Source organism: Natrix helvetica, assembly GCF_964273705.1.
Source record: "Natrix helvetica genome assembly, chromosome: 5".
Lineage (NCBI taxonomy): Eukaryota > Metazoa > Chordata > Lepidosauria > Squamata > Natricidae > Natrix > Natrix helvetica.
This window is the reverse complement of record NC_138551.1, coordinates 36195654-36216646: the sequence shown is the minus strand read 5'-3', so window position 1 is coordinate 36216646 and position 20993 is coordinate 36195654. Positions and strand designations below refer to the sequence as shown.

At 34.3% G+C, this 20993-nt stretch overlaps 1 protein-coding gene across 1 annotated transcript in view; it reads right to left on the bottom strand.

The window, feature by feature from the left end:
- Positions 1-679: 679 nt before the first annotated feature.
- CUL3 (cullin 3) overlaps positions 680-20993 on the bottom strand; it is a 55551-nt gene continuing 35237 nt past the window's right edge. The window contains exons 8-16 of the mRNA XM_081956371.1: positions 19901-20077; positions 17301-17471; positions 16145-16252; positions 7915-8039; positions 7351-7447; positions 4415-4549; positions 2979-3165; positions 2070-2215; positions 680-1174 (exon numbers count right to left, since the gene is read on the bottom strand). Of these exons, the coding sequence (XP_081812497.1) occupies positions 1043-1174; positions 2070-2215; positions 2979-3165; positions 4415-4549; positions 7351-7447; positions 7915-8039; positions 16145-16252; positions 17301-17471; positions 19901-20077 (1278 nt within the window). The 3' untranslated portion in view covers positions 680-1042. The remainder of the gene's footprint in view (positions 1175-2069; positions 2216-2978; positions 3166-4414; positions 4550-7350; positions 7448-7914; positions 8040-16144; positions 16253-17300; positions 17472-19900; positions 20078-20993) is intronic.

Here is a 20993-nt window from a genome sequence, read left to right as displayed (position 1 = left end):
CAGTAAATTAATAGTGCACAGTGGCTTCATTTGACCCTCCTGAAAAGTGAGAAATTAAAAAGGCATAAAATCCCCTTCTACCTCATGAACAGAGCATAGGTTAATGTGCTTCTCCAAGGGGTAGTATTTGGTTTAATAAATTGCCATCCCTGTGCTGTAATACATTTGAATTAGTGCTCTGTGTACACTAAATCCATTTATTTTAAATTTGTTTTGTCTACATTGAGTGAAATAAAAACATTGCTCTGTACAATCCACTATGAGCAGTGAATACAACAGCAAAAAGTATGATACAGTTTATACAGACTAATGTTTTCCCATTTCTCCTATAAAGGAATCAGAACAAACCTAATTAGTATGCAATTTCATTTGGAAGATCTCAAATGACAAATAGGAAGGCCAAATATTACAGCCCATAATTGTGCCAAAAAAAGGTTCTTCCTCAGATTAACTGGAATATGAATGAGTGTAGATGGAAAGAAAAACCAAGCCAAGATCATCAGGCTTTTATAAATTTACCAAATAGTAAATTAAACACTTTTTTTAAAGAAATGTCCAAACAGAGCAGTATATTTGAAATTCAATCTTACCATCGTGTGTTTTTCTTGTAACCCAACGTATACAATGCACAAAGTGCTAAGCAACACTACAGAAAACACATTTACATCAACACTGAAGATTCGGGGAAATGAAATTTCAACAATTTTATTTTTTTTAATGAGCTGTATTTTCTAAATTTGTTTTTATTTATTTTTTCCTGTTTTCATACAGTATTGAAAACAAAAACGCGGCACATTCACATTTTCCCGAGGAAACTGTAAGGATGATCTCTACAGGGATAAATGCTGAGAAGCTTGAAGCTCAATCATTTTGATGTTGAAAAACTTTCTGAAGGAGTAAAGGCTTGATCTGACTGGTCTAGAACATGTATTGTAATTTAATAGAAGATATGGTCGTCTTAATATTTAATGATTTTTAAAAGAACTTCTCAGTTCATGCGAAGAATATAGTCCAAGAATAAATCATAGTTGTGGGACACGTTTTATGCTACGTAAGTGTATACTTTGCGGTCCTCAGGTGTTCGTGCCAAATATTCTCGCTCAATAAGTCCTTCAATACGCTTTTTAATAACAACTGGACTTGGGAGAAATCGTGCCTTCAGTTGTTGAGTTACCTGGAACAAAAGGTACAGTATTTTAATATTATTTATATTAGCAAGTAAGCAGGCCTGGATATGACTTTGAAAAACAAAACATGTAGAATGCTTTTTCAATTATTAATGCTTTCATAAATTTCATAAACTGAAAAACTAATTCTGTATTTTGGGGGGTCCTATGGTAAACATCACTGACTATAAGCAAATATATGGCAGCTGAAGCTAGGACTGTGTTGTAAGTAAGTGCAAGCACTGGGTTTGGAAGGTAATCAGAGATGGATGTGTTAATATTTACCAGGGCAGTAAATTAAACTCAAAAATATCCTAAAATGTGATGATGACCAGCAATCTCACCATTGTTGTCCAAAAAAATGCATGATTGCATCCATACAGTGAAATATTGAGATATATTTACTTTTTTCCTATCCATGTCAGCTGTAACTGTGTTTATGAAAAGCCTGCTTACACTTATACATGCTATATCACATCAAGACTAGACTGACTATAATACACTATATGGAAGCTAGTGTTTCTACAGCCAACTCAAGGGATGAGTTTTGAGCCTGAAGTGGCCCGAGTCTAAATTATTTACTTACAGGTGGAAAAAAGGTCAGTGTGTAAGTTTTTTTTTAAAAAAAAAACAAGGATCACTAGCTTTGGTGGTCAAACTACTTTTATGGTTATTATTAAGATTATAAACTGGGGCTAGAACTAGAGTACCACCCAATCCTACAGAGAGGTCCGTCCTCAGGGATATGTACCTACCTCCATTTGTGAGTACTTTTAAAGAATTGCTTTAACTCACTTTAATTGGGAGAGTTTTCATAAATCCTTTAACTGTGAAATTTTAATTTAAAATTGTTTAGAAACTTAAATACTTTAATTTCAATGTTTCAGTGATTAATTAAATTACCTCTGCTACTAGCACATTATGTTGCATCTTCTTTCTGGATTTCATTATCCGCACTATAGCAGCTTCTATCTCATGCTTTCTGTCATCATCTACTTTCTGTCTTGTTTCTTTTCTTTCGGGGTCTGACTCTCCTTGTTTGGCAGCAACTGAAAGAATAGAAGAGACCCACACAATTAAAATAAAAGTAGCATTTTTTAAAATAGTAATCATTTGACAATTTGAAAATACAGTCAAAGTGATCCAGTAGTGTAATAATGAAACCTGTTTATTTTCATTCCTTAAACAAGCTGATGTTCTTATGCTCTTCTCAGATAAAATTCCCAGCATCTTTAATTGATTATGCACCCAGAAAATGTTGGAAATTGTCTTTTGGCAATATCTGGAATATCATCCTTTAAAAGAGGACTTATATTTTTCATAAAGAAATACTTTAATGAAAGACATTTTGTTTAAGTCTCCCTGGGAAATATACTAACAGACAAAAATAGACAAAAGGATGAGCCTTGGCAGAAACCCTCACCCAGAAAAAGAGGAATTTGAAAGAATGATTAGACAGAGAATTATATGATATAGAATCACAGAGATCTAACTGATAAATAACAAAACGAATCAAATGGGACTGGATCCATAAATATGAGAATGAAAACTTTTAGATTTGGCATCTTCAGTGGAATGTCTAAGAGAAACTATCAATTCTAGAAAGGAGAATGATATTAGAACGGAAAATAAACTAAGAATCCCCCCTCCTTTTTGTGTGATACAGGACAGTGAAATATTTGAAATTGTTGGATAAGAAGCCAGAGAAGAGGAGTTGTAATGAAGAGTGAGAGTGAGAGTGAGAGTGAGAGAGAGAGAGCAATCAGGAATCAATAAACAGTGAAACTGACAGCTAGCTGAAAGTGAATATACCTGTTTGAATCTTGACTCTGTGCAGTTTGGATGTGAATTGATCATTCACTGTAAATATATGTCCATTTTCTATTTCTTTTGATTTTGGCTCTTTTGTAAGAACCCGTTGTGTAGGTTTGCCACATGCAAGGGACTGCAGCGCTCGTACAAGCTCTCTTTCAGGAATATCTGTCTCTTGTTGTATCTCCTATATATCAAATTGAATAAAAAAATTTACACAGAAAAGCAAAATTTTTAAAAGAGCCCTTGGGGCCCTATCATTCAATCTCCTGATCAAACAGAGGTCATAAAATAGAATCTGTGTTGTGATGTCACCAAAAGGCATTACGGAAACTTCAATCTATATTTAGCATTTTTAAGGGTCTTAGAACTGGGAATGACAAAGAAGCTGCAAGTAGCTGGGGTGAAATGGTTTTCTCTTCAGAGATTTAAGATTCCCATTCTCACTGTTATTGGAAAAAAAATAAAACCCAATCAAAATTGGTCACTTAGTGGTTGAATTTATGTGGTGTGTACTTAAGATTGGACGACCAATTAAAATTGGGGATTTGTATACAGTCTGTATATTTTGTACAAGGGCCTGGTATATTTTTAACACAGATAATAACAGTAATTCTTCCTCACTCTTTTGTCCTTTACCACTTCAGAAAATAGGACACTGAAAATAACCTGTGATATCCATTGTTTCTCAAAATAAAGATGTTTTAAACAAAAATCTGAAAGTGCATTCAAAAACACAATTCTGAATTTCAAGTTCCAAATTTCTAAATTCAGAGAAAGTTTTGTTTTCACTTGCCTAATAATTAGCATTATTCTTAGCAAGATTTTTCACAAAATATTTTAAATAACAAACTAAAACAATATTAAATATTTATACAACAAAATCAACTGATTTAAAATATAATTTTTTTAAAAAAAGTTTTAACTGACCTGCCAATATACTAAATATTCACTTTTAAGATAGCTTTGTTCTTAATTTCATACTGAATTTCAATGCCATGTATGGTGACATTTAAATGCAATCATCTAACTGTTTACACCCATGTCACCTGCATTTTACAGCTTGGCAAAAAAAAGTGAACATTACAGAAAAAATATACAGCATGAAAATGGTAATAGTATCACTAAATACTCTAAATAAAAATAATGGAAGGGAGAATTGTAGCATATCAATTTTATTTACAATGGTGTAATATAACTTCAAGATTATAACAAATGATGTAAAGCATAACAAATACTGCATTCTTAGATTTAATTAACAAGTGCAAATGGTTAGTAAGATTAATTAGTTTACTAGATATTAATATTGTATATTGCATATAGGAATTTGCTATGCAATTGCTCAAGGATATGAAGGATTCCATTGTACCATGATTTGTGAAAATAAAAGCACATTCAAGAGATAAAGGAAAGTGTATAGCTAACAAAGCTCATACCTCAAAAGTGTATTTTTCTCTGTTATTAAAAAGCATGAGTATTGTCATCTGGAAAGTAGACACTTGCAGTATGTGCTTCCTTGTATTAGAGCCAGTTACTTGGGCACCTCCTACACCAACCTCTGAACCATCTTCCTGTTTTAATTATAAAAAAATCAAATGTCATTCTAGGAATATTTTCATTTACTTAGAGATTAGTTATTTAGTGTACTTACTAAAAAGCTTAAGTTGTTACATACTTTTCATTTAAAGGTATTTATTTTTGCTTTTTTGTCACAGGACTTAAATTATTTTGCATTTAATAGTTGGCCTATTTTTAACAAGCTATTGGAAAATCAAAGTTACCAGTATATCTTTTAAAAAAACATTTCAAACTGTAGCTGAAAGCATGAAATGCAAAAGTATCTACATATTAAGCCAAACCATAGTTTGTTGACAAATAATGTAATCTGTTGAACAAGCATAGCAAAAAACTCTCTTTTTTGTCTTAGCTAATGATATCTTGCATGTCTCTGGGTGGTTTTGAGAAAAGAGCAGAAACAAACCACAAAGAAGCCACAAATAAACCATACAGTGCTGCTATCAGTTAAGTTCCCAACAGATCATACTGTCAAGCTGTGCCTTGTTACTCTAAAGCAAAGTAGAAATATACAATTTACAGCTGTGACCTCTACGATGCTATTTGTGGACCTAGAATGCTGTAAAATCACACTATGAAAATTATGAAGTTGTGGGTGGTATAAGGTTTCCTGCTTGAGCAGAGGGTTGAAGTTCTCCAATGTCCCTTCCAACACTGTTATTCTGTTATTTTGTGGCCAATGATAAATATATTTTAAAATAAAGTCAAACAAGATGGGCATGTCAAGCCTGGAAGAAATAACGTATCTGAGACTATGAAACCACCATATAACCTAATGGCCATAAGCACCCAAGACAAGCAAACAAACAAATGTGCAATCCCTGGCTACTGACAGACTATCCTGTGCCAAGAAACAAAACATAACATATAGCTTCTTATAATGGCTGCATTAAAAAGATATAAACAGAATAATTCCATTTGGCACCTTCCAGCTATGCTATATTAGAACCTCCAGCATATCTTTGAAAATAGCTGGCAACTGCAACACAATACATCTGGACACATTTAGCTTTGGGAAGGCTGCTATCCCCATAAAGACACTATGAGGGAGAACAGGTAGTCCTTGCTTAATAACCACAAGTATGGCCAGCAACTCCATCACTAAGCACTGTTGTTGTTAAGCAAGATATTACAGGACCATAATGAACCTACCATATGACTTCCCACTTGATTGTTAAGCAAATCACATGACCACAACTTATGATTTCACTAACTCTGCTTGTTAGAAGCTGGCTGTGAATCTCACAAATTGTGATCATGTGGCCTCAGGGATGCTGTGGCACTTATAAGCATGCGGACCAATTGTAAAGTTATTTTTTCAGTGCCATTGTAACTTTAAACAGTTGCTAAATGGGGCAGAGTTAATTGAGGACTACATCTACTATAGAGAGAAATTTGAAGTTTATGTGATTCTGATTCTCTGAGAATTTTGGCAGAAAAACTAGATGCCTCTGTTATATCACACTGTAAGTTTATCCGCCCATTAGCGATACTTCATATAATAAATCTCCCAAAATATAACTTTGTGTAACATATGATTAACAATGACAGTCTGTGGCACAAATTAAAGGCCTAATTTCTTTACAAGTTTTGCATTTTTTTCTAATTTAAGTGTGATTCACTGTACTTCTATATCTTTTTATAATTTTGATTTAACAGAATACATTAAAATGTCTTCCATTTATGCATATTTTGTATGCAGGTTTCCTAATATACATTTTAAAAATATATTTAAAATATATTTCTTTAATATATGCATTTTTATTACTTTAATAATATGTTCATGTTTATGTCAATTATTTCATAGTCACATTTGTATGCATTTTTTGCTTAAAGCACATGTGAAATTTGGAAAGTGGCTATTCTGAATGATAAATGAATGCCAAATTAAACCTTTTTTGGAAAGTACAAATATAGTAAATTGTCATTAAAAGATGACTCAGACCACATTATTTATACCGCATATACTTGAGTATAAGCCGAATTTTTCAGCCCACTTTTTGGGCTGAAAAATCCACTTCGGCTTATACTCCAGTGAACAAAAAAAAGGAGGGAAGCTTCTGCAAAGGCGAGTGACAACAAGTCTCCCAGGCTTTAATTTGCCGAGCTGTGCGCACGCGCCTGTTTTCCACGGCGTGGAGCAGCGGCGAGATTCTGGGCGGCGAGTGATGATTCCGGGGGCCATCAGTGGGGGGGGGCAGGGTCCCCCCTCGCGTTCCTCATCTTCCCGGATGGCCCCTGGAATCATCGCTCGCTGCACAGAATCTCGCCGCTGCTCCACACCGTGGAAAACAGGCGCGTGCGCACAGCTCGGCAAATTAAAGCCTGGGAGACTTGTTGTCACTCGCCTTTGCAGAAGCTTCCCTCCGAAACGTACCGAGGGAGGGCTGTAAACTTCCCTCCGAAGTCTTGGGATATTCTGAGGAGTCCCCCAAGGCAAAACGCCGCTGCCAGGTAGTTAAAAGTACGTCTCTGATTCACTCAACAAGGTGACCACAGTGTGTGTGTGTGTGTGTGTGTGTGAATGAGACAGACAGACAGAGAGAGAAACAGAGAGAGGGAGTGAGGGAGGGAATCAGAGAGAGACTGACACATACACACACACAATTAAAGCAATTTTATTGTTATCTACCCGTATTTTTATTTTTGAAATTTACCGTGAGCTGCTGCATTTCCCAGCCTCGGCTTATACTCGAGTCAATAACTTTTTCCAGTTTTTTGGGGGTAAAATTAGGGGTCTCGGCTTATACTCGAGTCGGCTTATACTCAAGTATATACGGTAAGCAACGGCACTTACTTTTTTTACAGGGCCATAGAAGGTCGCATTAAGATCTGCAGAACCCATGTGATGTTGGAGTGTTAGCTGCCGTCCACTGTGTTTGGCTAAATAAAACCTACAAAATTCAAAAAAAACCAATCAACAGTTGCCTAACTGTATTGCAAATTTCCAACAAAAAGTTTTTTGAAGCCCACATAAACATAACAATATTTATTACAAAGCATCTTATATTTTGAAAAATTCATTCAAAAACTATAGTTCAAATATTATGTTATCTTAAACATTACATACTCATTATAATCTTAGAATTGTGAACCAATCAGAGTCCACATATATAAGATGAGTAGGTACACAAATCTAATAAATAAATAAGAACTTATTAAAGCAACTGCATGCAATCCAAATAATGTTTCTAAGCCTTCAATGTCTACAATTTTTTCAAAAAAATCTTGCAATAGTAGAATACTATTTTTGAAATATCTAGTGGAAATGCAGAATAATTTAGCACATAAACACTGACAAAAATCTGGGCATTATGTTTTAAAACAAATTCCAAGGAAAAAAATATGAAGAATTCCTTACCTCCTAAATATTTCAAAAGCATGCCTGGGGGCTGGGGGAATGTTGCACTTTGGTGTGGCCGACTGAGTGGGCCAGTAACCCGTTGTGAGAACCCGCACTGTCAGATCAACACCGCCTAGTGAGACCTATAAAAATAAAGGCAAACCATTCATTGTATTTTCTTGAAAATAGGGAAAATCAATTTCATTTGATACTCCAAACATTGGGACTATAATTGTAAATCAAAGTTTAAATATAAAATCCCTTTGAAGCTTTCAGAACTGATAGCCATTCTTAACAGTTTTCCATATAGGTAGTCCTTGATTTATGATCATAATTAAGCCCATAATTTTTGTTATAATTCATTCAGGTTGTAAGCTGAATCACTATGTGACTGGATTTAATTTGACCACAGTTGTTAAATTAGTCACAACAGTTTTTTTTTTTTTTTGTGCTGGAAAATGACAAAAAAGTTACAATCTGTGATCACATGATGCTGCAACCAATTGTAAATATGAGCCAGTTGCCAAGTGCCTGAAATGTGATCATGATGACTGTGGAGGTGGTACGCCAGTCATAACTTTGAGGACAAGTTATAAGTAACTTTTTTCACCTTTTCTGTCATACCTTCGAATGTCATTAAGCAACTGATTATAAATTGAGTACTACCTGTATATTTTTCTTACCTTTCCATGCAATTTTGCTCCAGAGTTTGCCATCAGTATTAACTACTAAACATTAGCTAAATTTCACCTGTTCATAATGCTAAAAATATAACTATTATATATGAAAGCTAACCTTTCACAAATAGCATATCCACCTTAATAGCTGATAAAACAATAGAGGAGATTGAATATAACAATGTGCAAAATATTCTGCATGCCATCTATTTTGTGAAGGAAAAACTGGTTTTGAGTGGTCCATTTTCAAAGTGAAACATGTACATATTGAGTATTTTGTCCACATAAGAAGCAAAATAGAGCTGTTCTGTCCCAGAAGTAGTTTGGGGCAGAAGGAATAGAGAGAAATGCAAGAAGGTAGGTAGCTGATGGGAAGGAGGGAAAGTGCACAGAAAGAACACAGATGGGTCAATGGGAAATGACACACAAATAACTGCTGAAAAGAGAAAGGGAGCAATATACAAGTAGTCCTCAACTTAAGACCACAATGCAGATAAAAATTTATGTTGCTAAATATTTGTTAAATGAGTTTTGCCCCATTTATGACCTTTCTAGCCACAATTGTTAAGTGAATCACTTCTGTTGTTAAGTTAGTAACATGGTTGTTAAGTGAATCTGGCTTCCCATTGACTTTGCTGGTCACAAGGTTGCAAAAGGAAGATCACATGACCCGGTGTAACTGTCATGTATGAGTCAGCTGCCAAGCATCTGAATTTTGATCATGGGGACACTGCAATGGTCGTAAGTGCGGAAAACAATCATAAGTCACTTCTTTCAGGGATGATGCAACTTTGCAGTCACTACATGAACTGTTGTAATATAAGGACTTCCTGTACATTAACCTTGCCCTCTTCATGTTGCCTACATTTTGTTTAATCCCAAATCCAGAACAAGATGAGAAGGTCCTTATATCGCAGTTAGGTAACTTTCAAGTTATTGTAATCTATAAGAGATTTTGTTATATTTTTAAAATGTATGAATTACAAAAAGCTTTCAATGCAACACAGTGCTGCCCTAACTACTATCAGATCTTAAATTATTCAATTAGTTTTCATTACCAAAATCAAAATCTGCCATCTGTTGGTGAAGCAATTCAGTTAGATTTTTGAAATATATATCTAAACAAGGTTTTACATGTAAGGAAAGAGTGACCAATTATATGCAAATTAATGAATACTAATTATGTGTACAACACCCTGTCCCTAAAACCCCCAGAACCACAGCAAGCATTTCTTTTGTAGAATCCAATATGCAACAAGTTATTTTTAGAATGAAGCACTGGACTAACAGAAATTGATTTCTCTTGCTAGAATTATGTACTGCTTTCAGTTGTAGAATTACAGGATTATGAGACTCTTTCGTATCTGGTGTCTTTTGACTTTACAAGATAACAAGCCTTGGGACCATTGATACATAATACTATGGATACTATGGAAATATAGCCTTCAGTATTTTGTTTCTGGAGAATCTTATTTCTTAGCTGATCCAATTCTAATTTAATATTATTCAGCTTTTGAGTTGGTTATTCTAGCTTAGTTCAAAGAATATCATTTTAAATATATGTATGTGGTTGTAATATTGACCAACATATTCCTTTGTCTTGTAAAGCAAATGGCAGCAGCATTCATTTCTAAGTATTTAGAGAAACAGTGTAAAGGAAAAATGTAAGGACCCCAAATTGCAAGCATTGGAAAAGAGAGAAATGAATGATATAATGTACATTGAAAAAGTTACACACAGCAAATATAAGGTGACTCCCAGCTATTATTAATCACAATAAACTGAGATATATTTATTTTAAAATAAATCTGATTTTAAAAAATGGGATCATCAGTATACCATGATTTAAACATGCTGGGTAAATCATATGCATTGAACATATGAATCATTCATATGATAGTCCTGATATAGCACTGATAATGTTACCCAGTTTGGATAATGAAATGTCTGCAAGAAAGCTAAGAGAGGAGCAAGGACAGCTCTGTTACAAATATTATCTTATATTGATATGAATCATTCTTCCACCTGAATCTTTCTTAAGGGATTTAAGCCGTATTACAATTATAGGGTCTCAAAGGAAAAGTGCAGTTATTTTAAATTGGCATTTAGTATTGAACTGTATTTTTATAGCTTGTTTCAGTGACTCTCAAAGACTGTCTAAATGAATAAAGAAAATCTCCTGAAAAAGGTACCAGGTGCACGAAATGAAACACGCTCAAATCAGAGAAGAGATGGAGCAATAACAATAATGTGGGATTGGTTTAATGGTAATTGAAAAATAAGGATTTAGACAAAGAATTTTCATTCTGTTTGCCAGAATGATTTACTTTGCTTTTATTATTAATAAAATAAGTAATTTTGTTATTAACTTTTTAAAGCCTATTAATACATTGTATTTTTCCTTTGTATCTTCTAAAGAAGCAGATGCATGGATATTAATTTCCTATGCAGGAAGATAAATGTAGAAATAGATCGTGGTGTTATGATAAATTTTGCAGTTTTTCTTTAGATGTGTGCAACACCTTGAATACAACCATAACAAGGATTAAACTAACAGAATATTGAATCCACTTCTATTATTTATGTATTCTTTAAAAATGTTAGCTGGCTGAGAATATATTGCAGGAAGTTATGAGAAGAACAGAGTATTACTTTGAAAATTAGTTCTTAGAGAACTAGGTTTTTCATGGGCATGCTAGTCAAAGAGCTATTTTTGATCTTTAAACCTCTAATACATATAGGAAAGGAATATGTCTGAAGGATTCAGACATATAAAGCTGTCTGAATCTAGCCAGCAGCTGGGATTTTCAGCCAAATCCTTTTTCAAGTTATCATTCCTGTGGAAATTAAGTAAGCATCACAATAGGGAAACAACACTTAGTTTTGTTATCCTCCAATTTTAGAATTTAATTCTCAAGATGGACCTTTTTAGTACTTTTATTATCTTTAAAGAATCATATTATTCATATTTTATTTTTTAGGGCCAAAATACAGATAATTTAGGATCAAAGTGGTGAAGACATTTATTTTCTGAGAAAAGAATTAGTGTTGTGTTGTGTGTTTTAAGTGATACAACTGTACACAATAATTTAGGAATCGGAAAGAGAAGTGTTTTGATTCTTAGAGATGTAAATAGTTTTCCCCAAATATTGACAAATCTGGTTCATATAAATGCTAAAAATATTTCAGAATACATATCATTATTCTTTTTGAGACGTAAGGAGTAATAAATATTCTCTAGAGAAAAAATATACTTATTGCTCCACTAATTATATTAGTGGTCCATTGGATTTAAAATTAGTGGTCCATTGAGAAGATCACAGAATACTCATTAATTGGCAAAGTCTACAAGACTGAGAAAAAAAAGGAAAAAGCCAGAAGCATTGCGGTGAGACCGGGTGGAAAAAAGCGGGCTCTACTGAGCCCCATGGAAATCCAGCCAGACAAACCGCTGTCAGGAGGTCTTCGGAGCTGAATCACTATGTGACTGGATTTAATTTGACCACAGTTGTTAAATTAGTCACAACAGGGGTTTTTTTTGCGCTGGAAAATGACAAAAAAGTTGCAATCTGTGATCACATGATGCTGCAACCAATTGTAAATATGAGCCAGTTGCCAAGTGCCTGAAATGTGATCATGTTGACTGTGGAGGTGGTACGCCAGTCATAACTTTGAGGACAAGTTATAAGTAACTTTTTTTCACCTTTTCTGTCATACCTTCGAATGTCATTAAGCAACTGATTATAAATTGAGTACTACCTGTATATTTTATACTACCTGTGGAAATTAGGTAAGCATCACAATAGGGAAACAACATTTAATTTTGTTATCCTCCAATTTTAGAATTTAATTCTCAAGGTGGACCTTTTTAGTACTTTTATTATCTTTAAAGAATTATATTATTCATATTTTATTTTTTAGGGCCAAAATACAGATAATTTAGGATCAAAGTGGTGAAGACATTTATTTTCTGAGAAAAGAATTGGCGTTGTTTTGTGTGTTTTAAGTGATACAACTGTACACAATAATTTAGGAATTGGAAAGAGAAGTGTTTTGATTCTTAGAGATGTAAATAGTTTTCCCCAAATATTGACAAATCTGGTTCATATAAATGCTAAAAATATTTCAGAATACATATCATTATTCTTTTTGAGACGTAAGGAGTAATAAATATTCTCTAGAGAAAAAATATACTTATTGCTCCTCTCTTCATAAAATGTATTGAAGAATAGACATATTGTATGTCAGTGGTCACCAACTGGTGGGCCATGAGAAAATTTTGGTGGTCCGCAGAAGAATTATTTGCATTTTTTATATTGCACTAAATACTGTTTATCTTTTAAAAAAAATTATATTAGTGGTCCATGAGATTTAAAATTATGAATTTAGTGGTTCCTGAGGTATGGAAGGTTGGTGACCCCTAATGTATGTTGCATGTCCACTTTATTATTTATTAAACTTAAAGGTGTGAAATCTGCAGCTGTTACCCCCAAATTTATAAGAATGCAGAAAAGAACACAGTTCTTTGTCCATGGTAAGATATTCTAGCAATTATTTTATTTTGGTGTGTGGGTGTCTGGTTGTATTTTTAAATATCTGCTTTTTTAAAAAAAGGGTGTATAGCAAATTCTGGAACCTTATTACAAGAAGTTGTATCACTTCATTTTGTAGAAATAACAGCTTTTCAAACATTACTGCTGTCAGCTTTCAGTTCTTTTTTTACTCTTACTTTTTCAAATGAGTTATAAAGCTGAAAAAATTGGGTGGGAATTATCATTGAAAATCTATGGGAAATAATAAACATACAGTCCATCTGAGAAGATCACAGAATACTCATTAATTGGCAAAGTCTACAAGACTGAGAAAAAAAGGGAAAAGCCGGAAGCATTGCGGTGAGACCGGGTGGAAAAAAGCGGTCTCTGCTGAGCCCCATGGAAATCCAGCCAGACAAACCGCTGTCAGGAGGTCTTCGGACCAAAACCTATCCTGGAAGAACGGAGAAAAAGAAGAAGAGATGACTCGGACAACCAAGAGAAACCGGCAGTTCCTTGGTAGGTCAGAGAAAAGCCCTTCAAACTGGCAGCGGCCATAATTAAATGACCGCTACAAAAATGGAAAATCCAGACTAAGCTTTTTGTGCTGGAGTGGTGTTGGAACGGAGTGGGGAAACCGGGTAAATGATTGACCAACTCACAGAGAAAAAGAAAAATTGATTTTGATCTTAAAAAAGGGTCCCGGAGCAGAATTAGCAGCTAACTGGCTTTCGTGGAATTTTATTAAAGAAAAAAGAGGCAGCGGAGGTTAAAATACCATAGTCTCCGAGGATTTTGTCTTCTGCAGTTTGCAAGTGAAGAAATTAACTAACCACAAAAACAGCTCAGGGGGAAGTCCTTTTTTTTCTTATTTTATTTTGTTTTTTGTGGAATTAATGTGTTTTTAACAGCTATTGACATATCTACAGCTGTGGAAGAGAAAGAAAACTTCAATTTGGACTGGACTGATTTTAAAATTGAGTAATAGAATTTGGAAGATTTGCAGTTAAATGTGGTATAACCCAAGAATTTAAAAATCTGTTAAAATAGTTAAACGTATAATGGAGATTGGATGTATGATAAATTATTTGGGATGCTGAAAAGTGCGTTTGAAACGTTAATTGGTAAAAAAAAAAAGGCCAGAAAATCAAAGGGAACATACAGAAAAAGAAATAGGAGAAGAGGAGGTGAAAGAGGGCATAAATGAGGTATAGGAAGATAATGTGGAAGAAAGAAAAATTGAAAATAAAGTGCAGATAGAAGATTTCACTAAGATTTACAGTCACAAAGAAAAAACAGATAAGGGGGGTGATCCCCCCAAAAAGAAACCACAAAACAGTAAAGAAGGGAGGAGTACAGGGAAAACCCTGGGGAAAGTTACTAGAATAATAAATGTAAATACTCTGAAGAAAAGATACAATAACCACAAAAAATTGGAAAAAGAAAAAGAAGAAATTAGGAGAAAGGGGGAGAAGAAAAAGAATTAAAAGTGGAATATTTGAGAGCCCAAGAGAAAATGGTTAAAAGAGAAAGAAAGTGGAAAAGAGATACATAAGTAGACCAAAGAGAATAGTAGTGAGATTGTTATTGCTATGTAATTAATTAAGAAATAAAGAAATTATAGTATATTGTTAATGGTAGAAAAATTGAAAGAAATCCTCTCCATGCTTAAATTGAATTAGAAGATATATGTTGCTTATAGTAAAATATATAAATGGAGGAAATAAGAAATGAAAATTTGGTGTAACTTTGAAGGGGCAATTGTAGATATTGTTTATATATTAAGAAAGATGAAAATAATAGAAGAGAATAAATTGGCTGAAAGTGCAAACAAAACTATGATGTAAATTTGACTTTGTAAATGAGAGGGTGTAAAAGAAAAGACCTGGGCAACGCTTTGTTCCTATAGTATGTATAATTATTATTTAAAAAATAAAAAATATTGAATTAAAAAAAAAGACTGAGAAAAAAAAATCCAAACTCCTGTACCTGCCAAATTCATTTTTTAAAATTTTTGACTTCACTGCCTTCAGTTATTTGTAAAAAAAAAATAAAAGCATACCACCAAGCAAGTTCAATAAATCAACATCTGGATCCAGAAAAAGACTTAAGTTCCAGAATTACCACACGATTGGGGGGATTATATGAAATAGATGGCCACAGCACAGAGCCTACTTTTGAAATGTATCTGTTCAGAAAGATAAGTATTTATGACAGAAGTATCAAATATATAGAATAGTGTACAGCTGTGATGGCGAATCTATGGCATGAGGTGGTAAGCAGAGCCCTCTCTACTCTTTTAGTTTCTGGCATGCATATGCGCGTTGGCCACTGGTCTTTGTGGGTGTCAGAGCATCAGAAAATGGCCTGAAAACAGCCCAAAAACTAGCCCGTTTTTCAGGCCATTTCTCGGGCCATTTTTTCCTGAAAAACGGCCCCAAAACAACCTGAAAAACAGCCAAAAAATAGATATGTGCGCGTCAGCCAGCTGGTCTTCGGATTTCCGGCGTGTGCATGCACATGCATGCACAAACGTTCTGGTTTTGGCACTCGGTGCTGAAAAGGTTCGCAATCACTGGTATATATACTCCTGGAAACTGGTGCTCTGAAATGTGTCTGCCCCACACTTAGAGTAGCCATTCTGCAAAATAGTTATTAAGAGACACTTCTCATACAGTCAGAAGAAAGTAATCTAGTATTAAATCTGGGCCAAAACAAGATATAATTGGAACTCTAGCCGCATGCCCAAAGGAGAGGCCTCTCCAGCCTATTGCATAGCTCAGGCAAAAAGAAAGGCACTAAAATAAACATTTTGATTTTGCTATGTAAATGATGCACTTTTCATACCAAGTGGTTGTAGGAATTCCTTTGCAAGATTTCTTAAGATCCTCCCCCCCACCCCCCAATACATTATTTGCTATGCCTTAGCAGGGTCACACCTGACAAAGGCTCAGAGACCTTCTTCTCAAAATTTGAAATGTGATCACCAGGTCAAAAAGTCTGTGAATCCTTAAAATAAGTCAAAAATTTGCATCTTACCCCTGTGGCCTGTAGATGTTGCCTAAATTCATCCATTGTTGTGTTTGAGATGCTCATGTCCCTGAACATTCCTTCTAATTTTGATGTGAACTGACATCCACATTCAGTCTGCAAAATAAAGAATTATTTATAACATGATTTAAACAGAGAGAAACCTTTTAGGTTATTTAGAATGTCAATATAAATATTTAAGTAAATTTAAGAAAGTTCTGAAAAAAAATAACACATTCTATTTGGTTCCAGGCACTAATTAATTAGCAGTAAATATCAACAGGCAATTATGCTAATTTATACCTTGATTATCAGACATCTAATTATTCTAATAAATTTTACTGAAAATAAGAATTTACTATTCCAATCTTTTAAAATTCAACATGGAATTGAGATTGGAAATATTCCCATTAAATCTCTCTAAATTAATGTATTAACTATTCACTTTGCCCTTTAAAAGGATAAATTATCCTTAAAATATCATTGCAGGTACATATTAATTCAAACACATACTAAAAGCAGGAATGTAAAATTTTATGGTTGGGGGATAGAGTAGGAATTTTCCCTTTTAGGAGAGTTATTTTTAGGGGTGGGGAGAAGCATGGCCTATGGATACGGAGGTTACTTGCAGCTTGAAGAAAAAATACTTCCCTATCCACTAGGATTCCCTCAATAGTTTACTATGACTACTCTTGCAACATTTCTCATCTTTCAAGTGTAAATGCATATTCAACATTCATAGGAAGCAAATATATTAATTTTATCAGCTTTAGATTTTTAATGTAGTATTGATATTTGATTTATATTCTGCATTTTTACTGGAGTGCACATGGGCTTATGTAAAGACTACCCACAATAGCCTTGGGAGGTAAGGTGAACTGAGAAAGTGTGACTAGTACAATGCATTGAGATTTCACAGCTGAAAATGGATTTGAACTTGGATCCTCAGTCTTAGTATAACCTCTTAGCCACTCCACCACAATGGCTTAATAATTCTTTGCTGACAAAAACAAAATGTTTCAACTAAATATAGCTTGCTTAGTATTGTATAACATTTACAATTAACTGAAACAACTAATTACACTTCAATTTATCCCACTCAATAGATGTTATAAAATTAAAGCTAAGTGGAAAAGTCACTGAGAAATTGTTACACTGCTCTTACCTTTAGCTTAGATATCATATTTTTCTCTGAGTCATCTGAAACACTCTTGTTTGTCAGAAGCCTCCTTGCTAAGTGCTGCTTATAATATCGCTCAAATACATCTTTTTCTTGCATAAATCTAAACAAAACCATCGCCTTGTCCAATATAGTCTCCACCTCTTGCTCTGTTAGCTATAAAGATAAAAACAATAGGTAATATATTAATTATTAGAATAGTCAAAAGAATAATTTTTATAGAAAATATTTCTCAAAACTAAATTATCTTGCTGTTTATTTAGCAGGGATTGAAAAACTAGGAATGGATTATCTGATCCATTCTATTTATGAACAAAACAAAAATCAAAACTTATAGATACCATATATGACGGCAAGATTTACAAGGTTCATTTTAATAAAATAATGTTTTAGTTTTGAATTTTTAAAAGTAACAGCTTAAACAACTATGATGCCATAAGTACCTTATTGCTGCCCCCCCCCGCAGCACTCTTATAAGCTTCCTAAAGACTATCCATGCCCTTTTAAAAAACGTTTTTGCTCGATTTTGACCCCCCACTCCCCCCAGGAGCACTCTGCAAGCTCCCTAAAGGCTATTAATGCCTTTTTTGGGGGAATAAACAGGACCATTTTTGCAAAAACCGGACCATTTTTGTGAGATTTGCATAATACAAAAACTTTTTTTTTTAAATTTTCCTGTTCAAAACCTTGCTACATCTTATACTCTGGTGTGTCTTATACTCTGAAAAATACGGTAGTCTAATTTTGTTTTCATGAAAGGGTTTATAGGTAAGAACCAGCACCTTAAATTATACCTAGAATCAAATGGTTATTAGTGCAGCCCACAATTAGAAGTACATGTAAGTGAGAAATCAGCTAGCGCTTCCGAATAGTCACCAAGGGCAGCTTCATGTAGAGTGCATTGTATTCATCCAATTATGATGTAAGTAAGGCAGAAGTGACTGTAAGCAGGGCCTCCCAATTCAGAAGTGGATATAACTGGTGCATATGGCAAAGCTGTAGAAAAGGTCACAGCTGCTACTTGTTCTTCAAATAGGAGCCATGAAATTGTGCACTGGATCTGTTTGCAGCAGTACTATTCCATCAAGGACCAAAGATAAAAAATCTCCATACCCTTGGGGTTCCTCAATCCACAACATTACAAGAGATGAATCTGAGCCTTTTTTTCTCCATCTAAATCCCTACAGATCCCAGAACCACATCAGCATTGGAGGGTCTGGAACTGAGCTGTACAACCGAGAATCATCAGCATATTGATGATATGTAGCTCTGTGCCAATGAACATAAGTGTTAACGTGGAGCAGGGAAACAAACCCTGATGCATTCTGCAAAGCAATGATAGATCTCTGCGCCCTCCCTCCCAACTCCAAATCAATAATAATCCTGAACCAACATCGGAGGAAGGAGGAGAATCACCATGCCTCCCACCCATGAAAAAAGCATCATCAGTGCTGCTTTCGTAAAGTATTACGGATCTGAAAACTAACTGAAAGGGTTCTAAATAATGTAATTCTTTCAAAATGTGATAGCGAAGAGAAAGATATGAGGATGGAGTAACTGAAGGGCAAATGATTTACATCAGTCTTCAAATCCTGAGTCTCCCACAATTGATTAAGACCTCATAAGTGACCTCGCCATGCCTAGTTTAATATCTATATATGGTTTTTATATAAACATATTATTAACTTATTAGTAATCTCTATATATAAACATGAAAACACTCACGCAGGAATCACAAAATTTCCAGAACTGTAAAGTCTACAAACTTGAAATTTGGCACATATGTTGCTCTTGGCTTTTAGGTGCTTGGTAACAAAGGATTTTTCGAAATGATCATCAGAGCATTAGTATTTTATTATTATTATTATTATTATTATTATTATTATTATTATTATTATTATTATTATTATTATTATTATTATTATTATTATTATTATTATTATTAACATGCTCTGTTGCTAAGGAGTTAGACGTTCTACTCCACCTCCCCAACCTGGAAACTTGGACGTCGGCATGGCCAGTGCGTGACTCATCCAGCCTGCTGGTTGGGTGTTTGGAGAGGAGTCTGAGGGAGAGAAGGTGATAAGATAGGTGGGACTTCTGTGGGGCAAATCTGAGGGAGACAAGGTGATAGGATAGGTGGGGCTTCTCTGGGGCAAGCCTGAAGAAGAGAAGGGGATAGGATACAGGAGGCTTCTGTGGGGCAAGGCTAAGGGAGAGAAGGGGAGAGGAGAGGTTGATGGTAACTACTCATTAATTTTCAAGGTGTCAATTTATAATATCAATCATATAGTTTCGTAGCGGAGCACGGCTATTCAGCTATTTTCTATATACATACTTAATTGTGACAATGGAATATATTTATGGAAGCCTGAATTCCCTGTTTCAATATGGTTTTGCAGAGGTTTACAGTCCTAAAAGGAACTTATTCAGTCCAGTTTTTTTAAAATCCACATTTTTAAATATTCACATTAATTTGTAAAAATTATAATTGCACAATGGAAATAAATTAGCATATAGAAATGTATATCTTTGTAGCTGTTTTGTGAGAAAAACTGCATAGTTGTAATAGAAAGTATACTTACTCCCTTGACTCCTTTTTTTAGCTTATCATCAATAAATAATGAGAGATATTCTGGAGATCTAGAGTTGAGGTTAAGGAAATATTCAAAATCACCCGCAATTGTTTGTTTGAAGAGCCTGTCATTATTAAAAGATTCTTGAAGGAAGCGGTCAAACCTACTCTTCAAATCCAGTAAGCCCTTAGAATAACAAAGCATATTATTTGTTTAGATTTCTACTACATTTTAAATAAAAATCACTATTATTTTGGAACTTATAGGACTGATAACGTATTGTCGCCAAAATTCTTTAACTTGGATGCTGAAATTTCCCTGCCTGTTATCCTGTCACATCTTATATTCTCACAGATATGTTGCTCTTGCGGTACCATGATAAAACGAATTAAGGCTTGATAAGATTCTCTTAAGACAATTTATGTTCATCTCAGACTTTTCTTGGGATGACGACTTGGGGTTCATTCTCATGAATTGAATCTCAAATGCACTCTACTTCATGCCATTTTTACAATCACAATTATTCCAGCTGAGTTCTTGGGAATAGGAATCCAATAAAACCATTATTAATTTATCATGTAGAGGTAAATTATGTGACTGATATTTGCAGAAAATAATGCAAGATCTTGTTCTTCAGAGTGAGACTTTAACAAACTAGTTAAGAGAAAGGTTTCAGAGGAAGGAAAATGGGAGATATGTAGAGATTTTTGACTGAGGTATTTTGTGCACCTAACATGAACCATATTAGGAAGCTGTCTAGAGAAGGAAAACTGGTACTTATTTTCTCTGTTTCAGATACGCTGATCTGGATGCCAGATAGAATGATCTATGAAGGAGATGTCTTGCTATACTGTTTACTTTACTGAAAGTGAAAATATTTTTCCTTTGTCTCAAAGGTGCATTTCCAAAAATTGGACTTTGTTTTTTTTTTCTTTGAAAACATTTTGCTTCTCATCCAAGAAGCTTTTTCATTCTGACTGGTGGAGAATTGAAGCATTTATATTCTTTGCAGACATCTGTTGTTAGCACTCTAAGGGTGCTATAGATAATGTTGACATCTATGTCAAAATTGAACAGGCCTCCCTCAATGGAGGGGGAGGGA